The sequence below is a fragment of the Typopeltis vanoorti genome, chromosome 22 (assembly GCF_054136105.1).
Source record: "Typopeltis vanoorti isolate ZY-2024b chromosome 22, IOZ_Tvanoo_1.0, whole genome shotgun sequence".
Lineage (NCBI taxonomy): Eukaryota > Metazoa > Arthropoda > Arachnida > Uropygi > Thelyphonidae > Typopeltis > Typopeltis vanoorti.
The window spans coordinates 73864185-73885382 of NC_143570.1; the positions used below are offsets into that span (position 1 = coordinate 73864185).

A 21198-nucleotide genomic window follows, 5' to 3' on the forward strand; every position below is an offset into this window, starting at 1 on the left:
CACCTACTTTTACTTCAAAGCAAAACAAAAATTTTCATTCTGTTGCTTCAGTATGATAGTTACTAGCAAAAATATCATATGTGTAGCATTATATAACTCTGTATATCAGATAATAGCTCGTGCATGTTTTAATAAAGCAAGTTTGTATTTGTAAACATTCAAAATAATTTGTTCATACTATGCATATTTTGGATGAAATATTTATATATAAATTTTCATTTGATATTCATTTTCTATGGATTTTATTTTATTAAATTGTATTTTACTTAAGCTGGTGGGCCAAGATTTGAAAGACCACTATCACAATCTAAAGCAGCCCTGAGTTCTATGCTAAGAGCTCGTCATCCGTCCACACAATTCCTTCCTGGTCCTGGAGGAAATGCCCAACATCAAGCTGCTGGAGTTTCAAGTGGCACGGCTCAGACAGTCTCAATTTCAGGGCCAATGGGTGCTGGACATCCAGGAGCTTCAGCTGGTGGTGGCCCCATCTCTGGTCATCCAGGAAATCACACTTCTAACTCAGGACCTGGTCCATATCAAAGTATGGATATGCTTCAAAAGAGACAACAAATAATGCTTCGTCAACAGTTAAGACCTCAGGGATTATCAGTATGTTTAGGTTTTTAAGCATTTATTAGAATTTGAATCCAAACTAAATTAGAATTTCATTTTTTTTTCTATTTTAATTTTAAAAACAATTTCAATTTATATGTTAGAACAAAGCAGTTAATAAGAGATAAAAATTTACAAGAAAGATATGCTATCTGCAGTTTTGTTTTTATTTTTTATTTCCTGTGTTCATGACTCTCCAAAATAAACCAAAATAAGTTTTTTATACTTATTGAATATATATATATATATATATATATATATATATAACAAAGTATCATAATATAACAATTTAAAAGAATGGTTGAAGGATTCAGTACTTATCTATGTTTATTTTTTTAAAAAAACAGAGCTACTCAGCCAACTATGTTGATTTCATATAAAACAATTCTAGTTAGCTGAATATGGTGTGGTATTAACATTTGTGAGACCACCATTTTGTACTTATTTCAGGTTACATGTAAAAGTACTATGTTTGTCTCAGAGTAGATAGATTTCCAGATTATTGAAACCCATTATACTAATGTGCTGTAAATTTCTGATCGTCCATGGATACAACTGACATTAAAAAAAAAAAAGTTTTTTTTAGTTCTAGTGATGCAAGACAAATCTCTTTCATCAAGTTGACTGTTGTAATCACTTTCATATCCATATTGCTAATGTCATGTTAGACGGGGTCGCCAAAGTTATTTGCCCGTTGACCCCTTCAAGAGTTTCTTGACTTGTTATCGGCCCCTATATTTTACTATTATGTAACTATAATAGGACAAGGGAAAAAAGACGCTTATGTGCATTTTTAGATTGTTTATTTTATAGTTACAGTGTTTATTGTATGTATAATGTAGTATATATTATTATATTACTATTACTACTACTATTACTATCACTAGTAATATCACTGGTATTACTACCAGCGCTGCTCAACTCTTCAACATAGAGAAGTTTAGTTCGTGAATGAATAACGATTGAATTATAATATGTATGTTGATGAATTTTAGAACATTAACGCTCACTTGTATGTCGATGCGCAAAAATGAGACTGGGATCGAATACTTGTAAGTATCAGTAAATAAGAACCACGCACGTGTTGCAATCTCGCTCCTACTGCACTGGCCAGCAGGAACCACCAACATCCGTTTATTGGTAAATACGTAATTTTGGCCTACTTGATTGGCCTCAGTAACTATTTTCATGACCTTACTCCATCTTACAGTTCCTATTCATGGACCAGTAAGATGGAGGTACTGATCCCACGATTCACTCTTAATTGCGTTGTCATTACCTCCATGTCTTTTGTCATGGAGGTAATCCAAGTTAACCGAATTAAATATTACCCATACAATGATGTCTTATATTTTTCTGTCGCCCCCCCTATCGACCCCTAACAATGTCATATCTACCCCAGGGGGTCGATATCAACCCCTTTGGCGACCACTGTGTTAGACCATCATTGGAAAACTTAGCTTAAATTCAATTGAAAAGAATTAAAACACCAGAGGAAAATTCTCATAAAAAAAACTTTATTAGCATAGAATTTTTACAAAAGTTGCATAGGCATCAGTAGTACAAGATCACAGAATCGCAATTAAACATTAATTTCCTAACTTAATTTTTTTTAAAAAATTAATATATTTACATAGGTAAAGTGGATGTTAAATCCAACATTATTTCAAAGCCGAATGTTTGTATAAACTTTTTTTTGGCTCTTTCTTTAGTAATTGTATATATTTAGACAAAATAAAATTAGGAAAGGTTAGCTGATTTTAAAAACTACTATCTCTACCAAAGAGGATAAGACCATCGGTTTAAGTTAACACAGTGAAGTAAAGTTTCATGTTTCTTTATAAAGTCATTCTATGAGGATATGACTTTTATGAAGAACTCTTGTCTTGTTCCAGTGAACTCTGTGTTTAGTGTTGATAGCATGCTCTGCAAGTCCAGACAATTCATTTTCCTAGACATTTTTCTCTCATATTCTTTTCTATCTTGAACAACAGTTTTTCCCTTATCAGCCTTAGTAATAATTAAATTATTTTTATTCTTGAATGATTTCAGGGCTTTAAATTCAGAGAAAGAGAGATTAGGATGCAGAGGTTTGGCACTAAAAAGATTTTTTGCTCATTCGAAACAAGTTCTGTTAGCAGTTTGTTTGTTGAGATAAGAATATTGAAAATAATTATAAAACTGGTTTAGCTGATTTAAAAACTACTATCTCCCACAAAGAAGGATAGGCATAGACCATCAGAGCTGTTTAAGTTAATATTGTTCTTCACGGTTTTTCTCCGGTGATATAATTCTTTTCAATATGCCAACTCGTGGTATTTGATTATTGAAACAAATAAGTATCCTGAGTTTATGGAGAGTCTACTTCTAAACAGTATGCTAGATATGGTAAAGTGTTGGTAAAGAAGGCTATAAATGCATCAACAGAATTATATTTCTAAAATGATCTAAGATGGCTCAGGCAGGGGTGCACCAGTAGTGTCTGCTGCCTGTGTGCAAAACTTTAGTTGGTGCCCTATACCCCCTCCCCCCAATAAAAAAACACTTTATAAAAACATTATTTTTAATATTTGATGCCAATAAAGTGAGTATTTCATTTTGAATTTTATCTCCTAAATAGGAGGGCATATTTTTAAAGTCGGGATCATTAGCTACACGTCACATGTGTTCCGGTATAAAAGGATTAAATTTTTCTGACATCTAAATGCATTTTAAAAAATTGCCATTGTTGCGATCGTAAAGTTTATTACTTTTACCATGAAGAGCTACATTTTGTTTGTCTAAAACTGTACTACAAAAATTATTCTTTTTATAACTTCATACCGATTTCCTTTCATTATCTAAAACTGTTTGCTGCAAATGATCAATATAGGTTTTATTTTTTAGGATGTAATTAATTCTGTCCATTTTTTGTAATTGTTCAAATGATTTAAATTTTTCTCATGACGATTCAGGTACATTGCAAGATCTTGCCTATATTCTGCTGATAACAGCAGAATATAGAATAAAGTTAAAAACTGCAGCAGATTTTCTTATTTTAGTTTTATATGAAAAAAAAAAATTAAATTGTGTTATACTAAGTTTGATGCACTATACACATATATTAAAATGCGAAATTACATACACTCTTTGAATTGTGTACTCTACCTAAATTTTATTCTATTTATTTGCTCTAAACAAAAATGTTTAGAGCAAATGCGAGTGTGAAGTTTAAGTTTTTACTTGTTTACGCTAAACTACTTGTTAGAACTAGGATCAGAATAAAATAAGATCATAAGGAATAATAACAAACAAGTGATTATAAATAATTTATTTAAGACAAATCTATAAAATGTAATTTATTTTGATATAATTAATGAATAATATTTTTTTTTAAGTATTTCCTCCTCGCCTGAAATGTTTGGTGCCTGTGTGCATTGCACATATTGCTGGCATGCCCCTGGGCTCAGGTTATTCCTACCTGTTGTGAAATAAAAGAAATTTATAGAGCTTGTAAAGCTCCTCAGATTTATTTAAAATCTAGTAGGTCTTTTTGAAATTATTAGCTCTTAATTTCTTTCTTTCTTAATTCTCCCTTCTTCTACCTTTTTTGCTGTGTTGAGGTTTCTTATTTTTGCAACCATCTCAAGGATAAGGTGGTTAACCCTATGCCTCCCAATGTGTCCTATATCTGTAGATGCTTGTGTTCCCCGAGGCCAGTTTGCCTGTTCTGGGGGACAAAAACCCTGAGTTTTTAGGTGAAAAAACCCCTAACTCTGTATGAGACTAGCTAACTCAAAAGACCAGATAAAGGTTTCTCACATCACTAACGGGAATCGAACCCAGGTTCGATTCCCGTTAGAGATGTGAGATTTCCTGCCAAAGGGCTTCTTCTATAATGACTGAGCTATGGAGGCTCAAATTATCAGCTCTATGAAACTAAAAAATCTCTAGCCCTGTGTTAAGGGCTAGAGATTGTTTAGAGACATCTTTTATATCAAGAATGCTTTAAACTATTTTGCACATTTCATCAACTTCTTACCTACATGTTTTTAATGTTTCTCATGATAATTTAAAGCATAAGTTTGATTCACTTGTAAGCCATCTAGAACCAGTACTTATAATGTCTGTAATACGAATAGACTAGTCATCAATGTTTTAAATATTAAAGAATGCCGATGGTAGGGAGGTAACTGAATCAGTTGAGATAGTTGAGTTACTGAGTGAGCACTTTGCAAAAGTATATCATCCAGGTGGTGACATTGCAGAAACGAATAAACCAGTAGATTTTACGGGAATTGTGGTTAATGAAGTGGAGGTGAGTAGTCTATTGCATAACCTCAATGTCAATACATCTGTGGGATTGGATGGTATACCAGCTCGTGTTGTACGAGAAGCAGCTAAAGAATTGTCAGTACCCTTGACCATTTTGTTTAATTTGAGTCTCGGGTCTGGGTTAGTCCCGAGCGGGTGGAAAGAGGGGAAAATAGTTCCACTGCATAAAGGTGGTTCCAAGACTGCTGTAGTAAATTACTGACCGATTAGCATATCAGGAATCATTGTCAAGGTCTTAGAGAAAATAGTCAAGAGGAAAATACAAGATTGGATAGAAGAAAATGGGATACTGTATCGGGGACAGCATGGTTTTGTGAAGGGTAGGTTATGCCTCAGAAACTTGCTCACGTATTATAACACAGTGACGGCTGAACTTGATAAGGGTAATGGGTTTACGGTGATTCTACTGGACCTTGCCAAGGCCTTTGACAGGATTCCACATGGAATTCTAATCAGTAAATTGCAGCATATGGGAATGGACATAGGGTTGGTGAGATGGATAGGAGGGTGGTTGACGGAGAGATATCAGAGAGTGGTTTACTCGGGAGTAGAGTCCACAAGACGGCCTGTGACTAGTGGTGTGCCACAAGGATCTGTTCTTGGACCACTGCTGTTTAATTTGTTCATAAATGATATAGGAAATGATCTGAGAGGAACAGTTCATTTGTTTGCAGATGATGCGTAGTTGGGTAGGGCAATAGTGAATGCAGATGACGTCAAAATTTTGCAGGATGATTTGGATAGATTGGAGGTCTGGGCTAAGGAGAATGGATGTCAGTTTAATGTGGCAAAATGTAAGGTTATGCATTTGGGGGTGAAAAGATTGGCGGCAGTTTACTGCATTGGTGGAACCGTGCTCCAGGAAATTGATGAGGCACGAGATTTAGGAGTGTTGGTAGATAAGGAATTGAAATTTAGGGGACACATTGCAAAAGTGACCAAAACAGCTCATCAAATCACTTGGTTGCTGAAGAATACGATGACAAGCAGAGACAAGCAGGTTATTGTTCCTCTGTATCGAGCCTTGATAAGACCCCATCTAGAATACTGTGCTCAGATTTGGTCACCTAGGTTTCTTCTTGATGGGGAGGAGGTGGAGAGGATCCAGAGGCGAGTGACCAAGATGATAGCAGGTCTGTGGAATGAACCGTATGAGAACAGGTTGAGGATTTGTGGGTTGCAAAAATTGGTTGATAGGCAGAGGAGGGGAGATATGATTGAGACATTCAAATTACTGAAGGGTTTCTATAAAATTAATTCAGAAGATATTTTTGAGAACAGGGCTGGTTGTGGGAGGACTAGGGGACATCCATGGAAACTGGGCAAAAGTGTGGTTAGTAAAGGTGTTAGAGCTGGGTTCTTTACTTTTAGAGTAGTGAATGAGTGGAATGCGCTCCCTGAGTCTGTGGTGGATGCTGTGACAGTGAATGAGTTTAAGGCGAGGTATGATAGATACTGTATGAATGTCAAATAGTTGTGATGAATATGATTTGGGGCCTCCCTCGATAAGTCCAATGACTCCCTGGAGTTGCCCATAATAATAGTAATGTTTTCAGCCGTCCACTAACAGAGATGAACTTTTTTTTTTTTTTTTTTTTTTTATCAAATGGACATGATTTTGCCATCTCTCCCAATAAAGTGCTCCTTATGGACTTTTTCATAGCATAGATAGAGGTCTTCAATCCTTATCTCAAAAAACAGCTAACCGCACTATATATTATATTATAATTAAGACGAAAAACCAAACGGCTATATTTTCTGGCGAAGTTAATTAAATTAAGGGGATAAAAATACCTTATTATTTTACAGCCAGTAAAATGCGAAACTCTAAGATCGAAAACTACGATTTACGAGTTTCATGCCGAAGAACTATCATCGAATCCAAGCATAAGTGACCACTTGAGCATCCGTATAGTAAAGGTATGTAAGTTCTTTTCACTTAAACTTTGATATCATCCAGGTCTACCTACTCACTGATGTGACCTCAAAAAAGGTTGAAACCGGTCTGTGTACTGACCTCTCCTCATAATGTAAAGCAGTATTACATCTCCTAGGAGCTGTGTTTTCACATTATGAGAAAATATCAAGGATAGTGATGGAGCTTGCTCCACCTTTGCTTTGAGTTGCCTTGGGGTTGTACTACCAAGTGGTCACTTACGCTTGGATTAGCTAACTGCATTTGTTTCAAATGTGCAAAAATTCTTTTTAGTGCCTCTGCATCCTAATTTCTCTTTCTCTGAATTTAAAGCACTGAAATCATGGAAGAATAATTACAATTTAATTATTATTAAGGCTGACCAGGGAAGGGCTGTTATTGTTCACAATAGAAAAGAATACGAGAGAAAAATGTCTCTATTACTTCGAGACTAATCAACTTACAGACTCCTCACATCTGATCCTACCCGTGGTCAACTAAAAAGACTTAATTATCTTATTAGTAATGTTTCTATTTCAGATAATGATCAAAAGAAAAAGCTTAACACCTTCTTTGGTCATCCACCTAGATTGTAGGGTCTTCCTAAAGTACATAAACGAGGTGTTCATTAAGACCAGTTGTAGACTGTATAGGATGTCCCATTTATAAAATTTCTAAATTCTTATCTTTGCTTGCTTCTTCAACTAGAAGAACTGCTACTTGTATAAAAAATACTTTGGATTTTAAAAATAGAATTTCTGATTATTATAAAAATCAAGTGGATATTAAATCCAGCATTATTTCAAAGCCAAATACAGAAACTATAAAAGTTTCGTATGAAATTTGACCATAGAGCTTATGAGAATACACTTGCTGGCATTTATGAGTTGCCCTAGCCAGACATGATCACTATGCCCAAGTGTCCATACAGGGTGTTCGGGATAAATTTGACATATTTATAATTAATTATATTTTTCCGTAAGTTACATGTATTAACACACACTTCTCTTCATTTAAAAGTTTGGACCCTTCTTCATTCATATACAAGATGTCAGAAAGGATGGATAGCTGGAACCCACCTGAATCATGGAAGAGAATAACTTGTATCATGATGATTCGTGCCCGCCATCAAAATAAGGATATTACGACTGCTGCCCAATGCTCCCTGAATACAGTAAAAACAATCAGGCATGAACTAGAGACTTGCAATGGTGACTACGAGGATGTAGCAAGAAGAAAGATCCCTAGCAGACGATCTGATTGCGTTCGTACAGCAGAATTCCTCGCAAATCTGCAGGAACAGGTGTTGAAGAACCCTGGCATTGGAATTCGGGCTTTGTTCGTGGAGTTGCTAACTGTAGTCAAGCCCTGGATAACAAGGGTAGCCAATGGTAGGCCGTATGTATGGCAGCAGGATTCGGCCCCTTGCCACACCTCTGGGAAAAGTCAAAAATGGTTGTCTGAAAATTTCTACGACTTCACCAGTCCAAATGTTTGGCCTCCAAACTCCCCAGACCTTAACCCCATGGATTATTTTGTATGGGGCGCAGTTGAAAAAGACACCAATCGCACTTCCAGTAATATAAAAGCCCAGTTAATGGATAAAATTAAAACAGCTTTTGCGGCCCTTCCCAGGGAGACTGTAGCATCAGCTTGTTCGAGGTTCCGAAGCAGAATTGAAGCTGTGATCGATGCTAATGGTGGTTATTTTGAGTAAATCTTGTTGATAGTATTGTAATTAACTCTGCCTGTAATGTTTTTTTGTCAATTCATTAAATTTAATAGATACAAAGAAGATTTTCTTTTTCCTTACGAAACTGCCAAATTTATCCCGAACACCCTGTATATTCACCTCCTATTGGTCCATTTTGACTAGGTTTCACTGGTCTTACAGCTGTTTCAAACTGGTCGGTTTTCGTCAAGAGACCAGGCAGAAACCTTAAGAGAACAAAAACTCTCTTTCAATACTAAGGAACTTTAAACGTTGAAGAGGTGTATTTTTCATAAGCGAACTCTCGGTGGGTGCATTAAAATATTTACTAAATTAAAGAGCCAAAAGGTTTCAGTTTGGTGATGCAAAAATTATAAGAACCAAGTGGATATTAAATCCAGTCTTATTTCAAAGCTGAATACAGAAACTATAAAAGTTCCATATGAAATTTGACCAGAGAGCTTATGGGAATACACTTGATGGCATTTACGAGTTGCCCTAGCTGGACCGAATATATGGATGCGTGGGCATAGCGATCATTTCTCCTATAAGATCCAGCTAAGGCAACTCGTAAATGCCGGCAAATGTATTCCCGTAAGCTCTCTGGTCAAATTTCATATGGTCGACTCTCACTATTGCAAACACCACTCTAACAAACTCACTCACCGTAACATGCTGCTGGAAAGTTCCGCCCAACAGCTAATAAAAATAGAGATGCTGTGCTGAAAGAAATTCATTATATCAAACTGTCTGCTGTAATGAACTATTTACATGGTCTCTACAACTTTGCTATAGTAGCCCTGTCTGTTTTTTGAACACAAGTCATCATGTAGGATGTTGGTCTCTGTTTTCCTTTTATATATATATGAAAAAGCTTTAATGACTGATACCGAGAGAAAAAAAAGATGACATGATATATTTGAAAGATTACTAGTTTCGTTGAATAGATCAACATCTTCAGGTATCACAATCAGAGAAATATATAAAGAATTACAGAGACTTAAAATTGTAATAACAAAACGAGTAAAAAAAAAAGACAGTAGTGTGTTTGAAAACAAAATCTGAGCTTGAGTTCCAAACAAATGTATACTATGTGCTGTCGCGAGTGTGCCAATACTGAACAGAGGCAACGTGTGTATCAGAGAGATTGAAACTTAGGCTGTAATTGATATGAGAAGAATCTAGAGAAATTTCTCTAGATTCGATAATCTTTCTCTCGAGTTCATCATAGCACACATGGACGTTAGAAGTTTGAGTCCAGTTCACAATGTGTTGGTGGTCTTCGTCTGAGTTAACTGAAAAGAGAATGGGGCTAGAGAGAGCGCTGGCTCTAGTCCTGTTATAGGAGATACCTCTACAGTGTTCTTCCAAACGTAGAAGGATGGATTTAGCAGTCTGGCCATAGTATGGTTTCCACAATCACATAAAAGCTTGTACACTCCTGGAAACTGAGTTGCAAGATGTTTCTCTTTAGATTTACTAAGTATTGAACGAAGTTTGGGGAGTGTAGTGAAGCAAGTTCCGAAGTTAAACTTCTTGAGAATTTTTGCCAGTTTTGGTGAAAGAGAGCTAATGTAGGCAAAGAGATGAAGGCTCTGGGGGGAAGAGAGATCTTCAGAAATAGTTGAGTGAGTAGGGGAAAGAAATTTGTCAATTTTCTTAGGAGAGAAACCATTATTAATAAAAGTTTTTTTAAGAAAAAGGAGTTCATTTTCAATTTCTGTTTCTTCTGTAAGTAAAGATTTTGCTCGGTGGAAATAATACCAAATTTTCGTGGGGGATAGTGATGGGAGGAAGCATGAAGGTAGGCTTTCTAAAAATTGAGATTTTAATACTCTCAGCACATCTGGTAAGTTTCAGGTCTAAAAAGGGGAGGCAGTGACCGAAGAGAAAGACATTCGTCTTTGTCTTAGGTCACTTCATCCCTCGACTGTATGGTCTCCCCAAGATTCACAAAACAAACTGCCCACTCAGACCTATAGTTGAGGGCATACACTCTCCTACCTATAACCTCTCCAAATATCTCGTGAGTTTTCTAAGAAATCTTTCTGGAATTTCCACTTCACATATTAAAAACTCTGAAGATTTTGTTTCTAAAATCAAGGATATCAAACTTAAAAAAAACAGATTTAATGGTTTTCGATATTGTTTCTCTCTTTATAAATGTACCTGCTCAAGAAGTCCTCGATCTTCTCAAGAACAAATTATCAAAAAAACCCTTTGCTCTACTCTCCCATTGCATAAAGTCAGGCTACTTCAAATATGACAATAAGATCTACTTACAAAACTGAGGTCTGGCCATGGGCGGCCTGCTCTCTCCAATTCTCGCAGATATATTTCTCAACGATTTTGAAGAAAAAGCTATTAACTCCTTCCACCTTAAACCAAAATTCTGGTATCGCTATATTGATGATATTTTCCTCATCTGGGAAGATGGTTTAAACAATCTCAATTTATTTTTAGACCACCTAAACAAGTGTCATGAAAAAAATCTCTTTTACCTTCGAACTGGAATCCGATGACTGCCTCCCCTTTTTAGACCTGAAACTTACCAGATGTGCTGAGAGTATTAAAATCTCAATTTTTAGAAAGCCTACTCAAATCCATCCTTCTACATTTGGAAGAACACCGTAGAGATATCTCCTATAACAAGACTAGAGCCAGCGCTCTCTCTAGCCATGTTCTCTTTTCAGTTAACTCAGACGAAGGCCACCAACACATTGTGAACTGGACTCAAACTTTTAACATCCATATGTGCTATGAACTCAAGAGAAAGATTGCCGAATCTAGAGATATTTCTCTAGATTCTTCTCATATCAATAACAACCTAAGTTTCAATCTCTCTGATGCACACGTTGCCCTTGTTCAGTATTGGCGCACTCGCAACAGCACATAGTATACGTTTGTTTAGAACTCATTCTTGCTTTTTGTTTTCAAACATGCTACTGTCTTTTTTGTACTTGTTCTGTTATTACAATTTTAAGTCTTTGTAATTCTTTATATATTTTTTTGATTGTGATACCTGAAGATGTTGATCTATTCAACGAAACTAGTAAACTAGTAGTATCTTTTCAAATATACCATGTCATCTTTTTTTCTCTCGGTATCCAGTCTTTAAATCTTTTTCATAATATTCCAACCGAGTAAAAAAATGAATTCTAAAAAAAAATATATATATATATTTTTTTTTTATTAAAGTATAAAAATACTTTATACTTTTCATTGATGGAACTATGGTATTGAGGAAATGTAGGAATCTGTTTAATTCTAATTCTACCATAAAGTGTACAGGGCGTTTCAAAAGGGTGTATACAATTTGCAGAAGAACAGAGAATAACTTGGGGCATACAAAAGCTGAGTGAGTGTCATAATGTAGTGAAACATATCAATTTTGTCTCATTACTTTATTTCAAAATCACACTAGCTGGTATGATATGTCATACCATTTGATAATAGCAACTTTTGATGGTGTAGAGCAAGCATGTGCTGCAGACTTTGTTTTCTCAAACAAAGTCTGCAGCACAAATTCAGCGGAATTTCCACACGCAATACAGCAAAGAACCTCCTAGTACCCGAACAGTCTACATGTAGCACAAGAATTTTGTGAAAATGGGATGTTCTGTGCATCATCCAGAGTTAATGGGAAGGCCGTGTGCTGCCAATGCTGTTGTGAAAGAAGTTTGGGAAAGTTTCCAAGGAAGCCCTGGAAAGTCAACCAGATGGGTGTCTCATTCTAACTGGAATTCCACAAGACTCTGTGGCATGTTTTACGAGAGTGTCGCCCTACAAATTTACCCTCGTACAACATTTGAAGTAAGACAAGAAGATACTTCAGGATTTCTGTACAGAAATGATCAGTAGGATAGAACAAAATGGACACTTTTTTGGACAAGATCTTTTTTCAGTGACGAGTGCACTTTTCACGTAAGTGGGCAAGTAATACTCACAGCTGCAGAATTTGGAAAGCAAAAATCTACATGCTGTTGTAGAACATGTTCATGGCATCCTAAAGGTTAACATTTTTTGCACCACAATCAAGAAGAAAGTGTATGGCCCTTCTTTTATTTGGATTCTACTGTTACTAGTGGTGTGTATCTGGACATGCTATAAGGGTACCAATACCACAATTAGAAGACAATGACCATGATGGATGCTTACATTTCCAGCAAGATGGAGCACCTTCTCATTACCTGACAGATGTAAGGTCGTACCTCGACATCTGTTTTCCAGTCAGGTGGATTGGTAGATGGGCACCTGTAGCATGGCCACCACGTTCTCCTGACCTTACACCATTAGATGTTTTTTTTTTTTTGTGAGACTTTGAAAAAGATCAAGTGTTTGTACCACCACTACCAGCTGTTAGATCTTGAATGAGGAATTTTCATTAAAATTATTTCATTCAAGATTTAACAAGAATAAAATAACAACTAAGAGATACTTGTACTAGAGTAAGGAAACAAATTGTAAAAAGGGAGCATAAATGAATAACTTTAATGTGAAGTGCAAAGGAAAAATTAATTTTGTTTGTCTAAACAGACAGTTCCGTTTTGTAAGTTGTAGCGACGACCAAAATGTTTTCTATGTGAAATGTATATCCAGTGTAAACAAAGGTCCAAGGATCGTGTGCTGGCCCCCAGTTTAGCGTAATGCCTGAGGCGAATGCTTACGCGGAAGCCGAATAGAGCTCGTGTTCCCCGAAAAGAGCGCTTCTCGAGGAGAAGAGTTATGACGAAACAGCTTAAGGGCACAAGGGATTATAAATTATAAAAAGGGTAATTCAGAGTTTAAGGTTAGAAAATTCTGGAAGGGATAGATCACAGTATAGGGAAGGAAATTACATTAAGGAAAGCATTAAGATTTTTAGAGAAAGCAATGTCATAACACAGCCAATTTGGATGAGCTGTGTTCCTGAATTAGTGCCACCATTGCTGAAGTTATGCCAGATATGCTCTGCCACATGTGGCAGGAAATTGATTACAGATGGGATGTCTGCAGAATTACTGGAGGCAGTCATATCGAACTTTAACTGTCTGTGTTGAAACTTCAAGTGTTATGCTACATTTGTACGGTAATAAAAATTGTTCATCTGTCGCTATTTACCTTCTGTTGTCATTCAAAGTTGTATATCTTCTTATGAAGCATTCTGTATTTTAACGTGATTGTTTTTCAGAACTCATTGTGCTTTGTATAGATTACTAAAACTTATACAAAGATTCCTAGTTGCACCAGTTTCTTTAGAAATGAACTACTTCTACTACTACTGGAATTATTTCCACGGGATACTGTAATTCAAACACTATATGCAACAGTTTTTTGCCTGTTTGACAACAAAATATGGTTATCTATATATCTCTCTCTCTCACAACCTATATATGGATAAGTCATTAAGAAGATTTTTTTGATATTTAAGAGGTTTATAAACCTGCATTAATGCCTTTTAATCAGATAACAGAGGCTGTGGACAATCACATCTACATATCATGTCATGTAAAGAGCAACGTGTTGTAATTTACACTCCCTGATCTTTAATGCTTATAATTGTGCATAATGAGTAAAACTGTCTGCAACAGAGCCTTTCTAGGAAAGCATTTCATTACTAACTGTACATCTCTGAATGTTTTACAAAGAGGCTGAGGGGGGGAGGGGCCCTCAGGAAAAATAATTTCACAGATTCTATCCGAGATATATGAACGGTATTCTATAGTTACACTTGGGAATTGAATATGATTAATAGTCCATCCATCTTCCCTTTTAAAATCTCTTAAGTAACTTATATGTTTCTATCATATCCACTCTTTTCCACCTATCAGCTGGACTTTGTAACCCACAAGCCTTCAGTCTACCCTCATATGGAGCACTCCACAAACCAGTAACCATTTTGATTGCACCTCTGAATCCTTTCCACCACTTTAACATCTTCAAAAGATCTAGGTAACCATCTGTGCAATTTGTGTATCTCAGCAATCAGTAGCTGAGATGCAATTACATCAGAATCTTACAAAGAGGGATTACTAACTTCATTATCCTTGCTTTTCAGTGTTTCTTAACACCTTAGTGATCCTTTGAGATATTTCTTCACTTTGCATTATGTTCTTTGAACTTCTGAGTCTGTGTAATCACCATCTTTGTAGTTGCAAATTCATCAAGATGAATGCACTCCCTAATTGGAGCCACCTTGGTTATTGACAAATTCTCTGATTACTCCTAAATCACTAGTTTTGTCAATTTCTTGCATTTCAGTTCCACCTTTTAATCCACTTCCATCGTAATGTACAGTCTGTAGTTTTTTCAACCGAGGTACATAATTTACCACATTGAATGGGTAGTCATTATCCTTTACCAATATTTAGTCTGTTTAGCATCATTGGCAAACAGCTGGATATTCTTCCTGAAATTATTCCCAGTATCATTAATATACAAATTGAACAGCAGCAGCAGCAATCCAAGTACAGAACTCTGTGACACACCACTGATCACTTGCCTTCTCTTTGATTCAGCTCCATGATACCTACTCTCTGATGTCTGTCCATCAGCCACCCTCTTATCCATGTCATCAGCTCACTAGTTTTATGTCCATACCCATTTACTCTAATTTACACAATATTGTTCCATGCAGCATCTTGACAGATGCCTTTGCAAGGTTCAGCAGTATCATGGTCTAGTTATTTCCCTTATCCAATTGAACAGTCACTTGAAAATTGTAGGATGAGTAAATTACTAAGACAAGATCTCTCCTTCATGAAGACATGTCCTCCACCCCTGCCCAACAGAGTACTGTATTTCTTTCCACCCATTTCTAAATTCTGGCCTTAACCAACTTTTCAAATACCTTAACTGCTACTCATGAGATATTAAATCATCTTCGCAACCTAGTTAGAGACACTGCCATTTCTCTTTTATTTTCATATAAAACGTGGGCTGATATCTCATCCGATCCCATGGCTATATTCACTTTGAGATTTCTTAGTATCCTAAATACCTAAGTTCATCTACCTCCATTATCTTATTGATTCCTATCACATCAGTGACTGCATTATCTTCACCTGAGTAATACATGCATATTACTCAGGTGAGTAATATGCATGTATTACTCAGTCATCTCCTTATCCTTCCATAATCATTCTTCCTTTAACTCTTTGGGATTTCATTTTGCCTACTGGGCTAATTCCCCTCTCATAACCTGATTTCACCTTCCTCACCATACTAGAACCCTTCTCCTTATATGTGCTTCATAAGATTTTTTTTTTTTACATCCTGTTTATTCATGCTGTTCTTCCATTTGATACCCACCTGATTTATCCATTTAACCAGTATGCATTCTAATACTGTTTAACTATTTCTCATGTACTGTACTCACCTTCACTTGTAGTTAAGGTGAGTGCCAATTTGCCTGCTGAGTTCATGTAATCACCATTTTTACAGTTTCACATATAACATCATCATCAAATTCCTGCTATATACCCTCAAGGGGTGTACAGGATATGATAGTAATACATGAAAAATTTACATCATTATTAATTTCCTATCTACAATTTTCCTCCAAATCAGTCTGTTACTTGTCACGACTCCAACATTATCAGATCTTATATTTCTATCGTCTAAGGCACGTTGTACCGTATCAATCCACCTATATCTTGGTCTTCCTCTGGGTCATTTTACTGCCAACCTGGCAGAGAACACTTGTTTTGCTAATCTTTCCTTGCCCATTCTGTTAAAGTGACCATACCACCTGAGATTAGCTCTGCTAACGCATTCCTGGATGCTGACAATGTCAAGTTCTTTCCTAATATCCTCGTTTTTAATATGATATTGCCATTGATGCCATCTGTTCATGCCTATAATCTTTCTCAGGACTCTCATATCTGTGGTCTCTAGTCTTTGGTCAAGTGTTTTACTTCTGACCCAGCTCTCAGATCCATAAGTTAAAACTGGTTTGAACACTGTCTTGTATACAGCTAATTTAGTGTTCTGACTAATTTCTCTCTTATTCCATATGAATTTATTCAATTGACTTCCCACCATACCAGCTTTGCTGATTCTGTTGTCTATTTCTATATTTAATTTACCATCTTCTGTAAAAATCGTGCCTAAATAGCTGAAATGTTTTACTTATTCCACAGGTTCTCCATTCACAACACACAGTTGACATTTTCAATGATTCTGCCTATTTTCATTGTCTTTGTCTTTTTATTGCTGACCTTCATACCATATCTATTACAACAGCTATTCAATTTAGTCAGAGAATCTTGCAGACTTGTAGCGGATTTATTTAGAAGTATAACATCATCCGCATAAAGCAAAGAGCTGACATTAACATCTCCAATTTTGATATCATGTTTATTACCACTTTCCTTCATAATGTGATCCATATAGATAATGAATAACAGAGGGGATAATGTACATCCTTGTCTCACACCAGATTTAACATTAAACCATCTTCCTGTACTTCCTTCAATTCTATTCAATGCTGACATACAACTCAAATAAAGACTAAGTATTGCTTGATATAATGCCCCATTGACACCATATAACTGCAGCATATTGAATAGCTTCTCTCTTGGCACCTTGTCATATGCCTTTTCCAAATCGACAAAACTTAAATACAGATCTTTGTTATATTCCCATGCTTTCTCGACTATTTGTCGTAAAGTGAAGATCTGATCCTGACAGCCTCTATTTGGCTTGAATCCAGCTTGTTCTTCACCAAGCTTTTCTTCCACAATTCTTCTCAACCGTTTCTCAAGTATACTTGCATAGATCTTGCCAGGAACATTCAGTAGGGAAATACCTCTGTAATTCTCACATGCAGTTTTATTTCCCTTTTTATATATGGGTACTATGAGAGCTCTACTCCAATCATCAGGAATTCGTCTCTCTGTCCAGGCCTTCTGAACTATGCAGTGGAGCCACTGTAAGACTCTTATACCACCATACTTCAGCATTTCTGGTCGAATATCATCTACTCCTGCTGCCTTTCCACATTTCAAGCCTTTGATGGCTTTTTCTACTTCAAGTATGGATATGTATTCCTGACTGCATGCCTGGTCAGTGTTCTTTAGCACTGTGCTGTCATCACTGCTTGTTTCATTTAGAAGTTTTTCAAAGTAATTACTCCATACTTCAAGGATATCTTTTTCTCCCTTTTTCATGTCACCTTTATCATCTCTAACTCCTTTTGCAGCACACTTTCCTCCTTTCCTAAGCTTCTTCAACAACCTCCAGAATATTTTACCACCTTCTTGATATTTATTTTCTATATTCTTGCCAAAGTCCTCCCATGACTTTTGTTTAGCTAGTTTTACACAGTGTTTAGCATTCTTGCATTTGTCTCTATATTCTCTAAGAGCACAAGCTGACTTATTTGACAGGAACTTTTGATATGCTTTCTTCTTTTCCTTCACTGCCTCTTTAACTTCCTGTGTCCACCAGGGAGTTCTGATTTTTTTATCCTTACAGATAACCTCACCACATGCCTCTCTGACAGAATCAGTCGATGTTTTCTTCAAAGTTTGCCACTGAATCTCCAAGGTTTGATTCCTGTTCTCAAACTCTTTCATTTTTTCTTCAATAACCTTTGTGTATTTAAGTCTACAGTTCACATCTGAGAGCTGCTCAACTTTTATTCGATTTAAAACTTTCTTACATGTTATTCTTTTCAATATGAAATTCAATTTTATCTTGCTCAAGACTAGATAGTGATCACTTCCAATTTCAAATTCTCTGTACACTCTGGTGTCCTGCACCAGGGAGAAAACATCACTATCAACAATAACATAGTCATTGAGACTTTTCTTATTCCTAGCCTCTTCTCTCCATGTGAATTTGTGCACATTTTTATGTTGGAACATGGTGTTAGTAATAACCAGTCCATTTCCTGAGCAGAAATCCAACAGATATTTGCCATTATTATTAGCTTTGCTCTTTTCTCCAAATTTTCCCAAAATATTTTTGTATGTCTCACAATCTGCACAATCTGCACCAGGGAGAAAACATCACTATCAACAATAACATAGTCATTGAGACTTTTCTTATTCCTAGCCTCTTCTCTCCATGTGAATTTGTGCACATTTTTATGTTGGAACATGGTGTTAGTAATAACTAGTCCATTTCCTGAGCAGAAATCCAACAGATATTTGCCATTATTATTAGCTTTGCTCTTTTCTCCAAATTTTCCCAAAATATTTTTGTATGTCTCACAATCATTTCCTACTCTGCTATTTAGATCCCCAACAAGGACCAACTTTTCATTTTTCATTGTGTCAGTGGCTTTTTCTAAAGCCTCAAAAAATTCCTCCATTCTACCTTAGTAGAACCTTTTGTGGGACCATAGGCACAAATAAGTCTCATTGTCCAGTTCCCCATTCTCATATTTGCCCACATTACTCTACTTGAGACGGACTGCCATTCAAGAAGATTAGCCTCGTATTTTGTGTTGAATACTATGGCTACCCCTTCTTTTTCTTGATTGTCATTGCCGAATATAACATTTTGTATTTATTGCTCAGAAAGATCTCACCAGTTTTGATCTTTTTTATTTCAGTCACCCCGATTATGTCGATCTGGTACTTATCTAATTCCTCAGCTAGCTCCATTTCTTTGCTATTCAGGCTTCTTACGTTGATAGTACCGATCTTTAACTCTGGTGATGTTGAGTTGGGGTTTGTTTTCAGATTTGTTCCAGTAGCTGACTTTTCGCTGTTCGCCCTGGTTCCCTGGCGAAAACAATGGGGGCCTTGTTTAACCGGGCGACGCCCCAGCCGGCATGAAATTTTGTCATGTCGTACCATCATTTTTAATTTTGGTTTAACCAATAAGAATACAATTTGGTCGGCTAAATCCCAAATTGCCAGCCCATCCTCGTTCGTTCAGTATCCAAGTAGATACCCAACAGGGTGCACCACGAGAAGGTGAGGATTGGACATTAGGTCAGAAGCCCTGGTTGGTTCTCTGCATTCCTTTAAAGGCTATGTGGAGGTCTCCTCTCAGTTATACAGCTTTGACCCTTAAGCACCCCATATAACTCTTCTTAAAAATTCCACATGTTTAGCTACTTCCCAAATCAAGACTTGCATGGTCATTCTCCTTAATCACCTTAGACAAAGTGATTACCTTGTTTTATAGACAAATCCCCCAGACTCACACCTGATACAGTATTCTCAAATTCCATTTCTAGAGAAGCAAATGCTGTTTTGGATCTGAACCTAAAACAATATATATATGATACCATCACATGCTGTTTGGGATAATTATCTTCCAGTGACTACAAAAATTCCATTTCCTTCTCTCCTCATCTTTCCTTTCCAGGCTATGCTCTCATAGTTTGACATATTTATGTCAAAAAGAATGAAGTCTAATTGCCACAATGAATGTTTCATTCATTAACACATTTTTAAAGTTATCGATTTTCAGTATAATGTCACTTCTAAAATTTATTACAATGAATTGTTGTTTACATCAGTGACTCTACCTGTTTTCAGGGTGGTCCTAGCGGAATGTATCCTCACTCTTTGCCATCCTCTAGTCAGACAGCTCCACTTCATCATCTTCCTCCACAAGGTAATAAAATTGTTTTTGATTACGGAAACAGTTATTTAAACTGCTGTGTATTACAATAACTTAAACAAATTTAAAGTATAATGAAAGAAATTATTATTGTAATAAATTAGCTTAAATGGTTCCTAATTTATTTATTATTCAAGTTACTACATTTTTTCTGGAATTTATACTTTAATTGAAATATGAGTAAACCTGTGATAAACCAGCTGAGAATATTGTAAACATATGATGGTGATGGTTTTGTTCTTGCTAAATTTGCAAGAACATAGTTCTTGATATGAATGGATCAGAAATTAAAAGAAGTGTCTGGTTCATCAGTAATAAGTGAGTAAATAAGCCACTTCGTATAAATTTTTTTTTTTTTTTTTGCAAGAAAAAGAATAATGAAGTTTCAGATTATTATTACCATCTAGGTATTGCCATACTTTAAATTTATCCATTGACAGTGCACTTATAACTACCTCTGGTAACCTCTTTCTTTATTCATCACTCTAAACAAAAAAAAAAAAATCTATGGTGGAGGAGGGGCTGATGAATGAACAGGAAATATATGAGGATAAGTAAGCTTAATGTTAATAAGGCAATAGGATTCGAAATATATCAGCACGTATATCTTGAGGGAATGTGCCATGGAATTAATGGCACAACTATTAAAATGAGTCTTGCAACAGGGTAAGTTCCAGAAGAAAAGAAGGTGGAGAAAATTGTTCAACTTCACAAGGGAGGATCTGAATAGACTATGTAAGTGGACAAAAGATTGGATCTGTCAGTTTAATGTTGCAAAGTGCAAGGTCTTAAAATTTGGTAAGCAAGGTTGGGATGCACAGTATACAATTAATGGGAAAATTTTGATGGTGGTGGAGGAGATGAGAAATCTGGGAGTGATGGTGGATAGAGACTTTAAGTTTAGGGGGGTCACATTGCTAAAGTTGCAAGAACATTCCAAATGTAATGAGGAGGACATTGACATGTAGAAGTAAAGAGGTTATAGATCACTTGCATAAGGCTTTGATCAGCCACATATGGACTACTGTGAACAGATTTCTTCACCTGGTTTTTAGGGGGATAAGGATGTATTGGAGAGGGTACA

General features: G+C 36.1%; 1 protein-coding gene across 1 annotated transcript in view; it reads left to right on the forward strand.

Moving 5' to 3' along the window:
- The window catches only part of kto (mediator complex subunit kohtalo), a 693083-nt gene that overhangs the window by 626618 nt on the left and 45267 nt on the right, over nt 1–21198 (forward strand). The window contains exons 38-39 of the mRNA XM_090412482.1: nt 272–609; nt 20030–20108. Coding sequence (XP_090268608.1) covers nt 272–609; nt 20030–20108 — 417 coding nt within the window. The remainder of the gene's footprint in view (nt 1–271; nt 610–20029; nt 20109–21198) is intronic.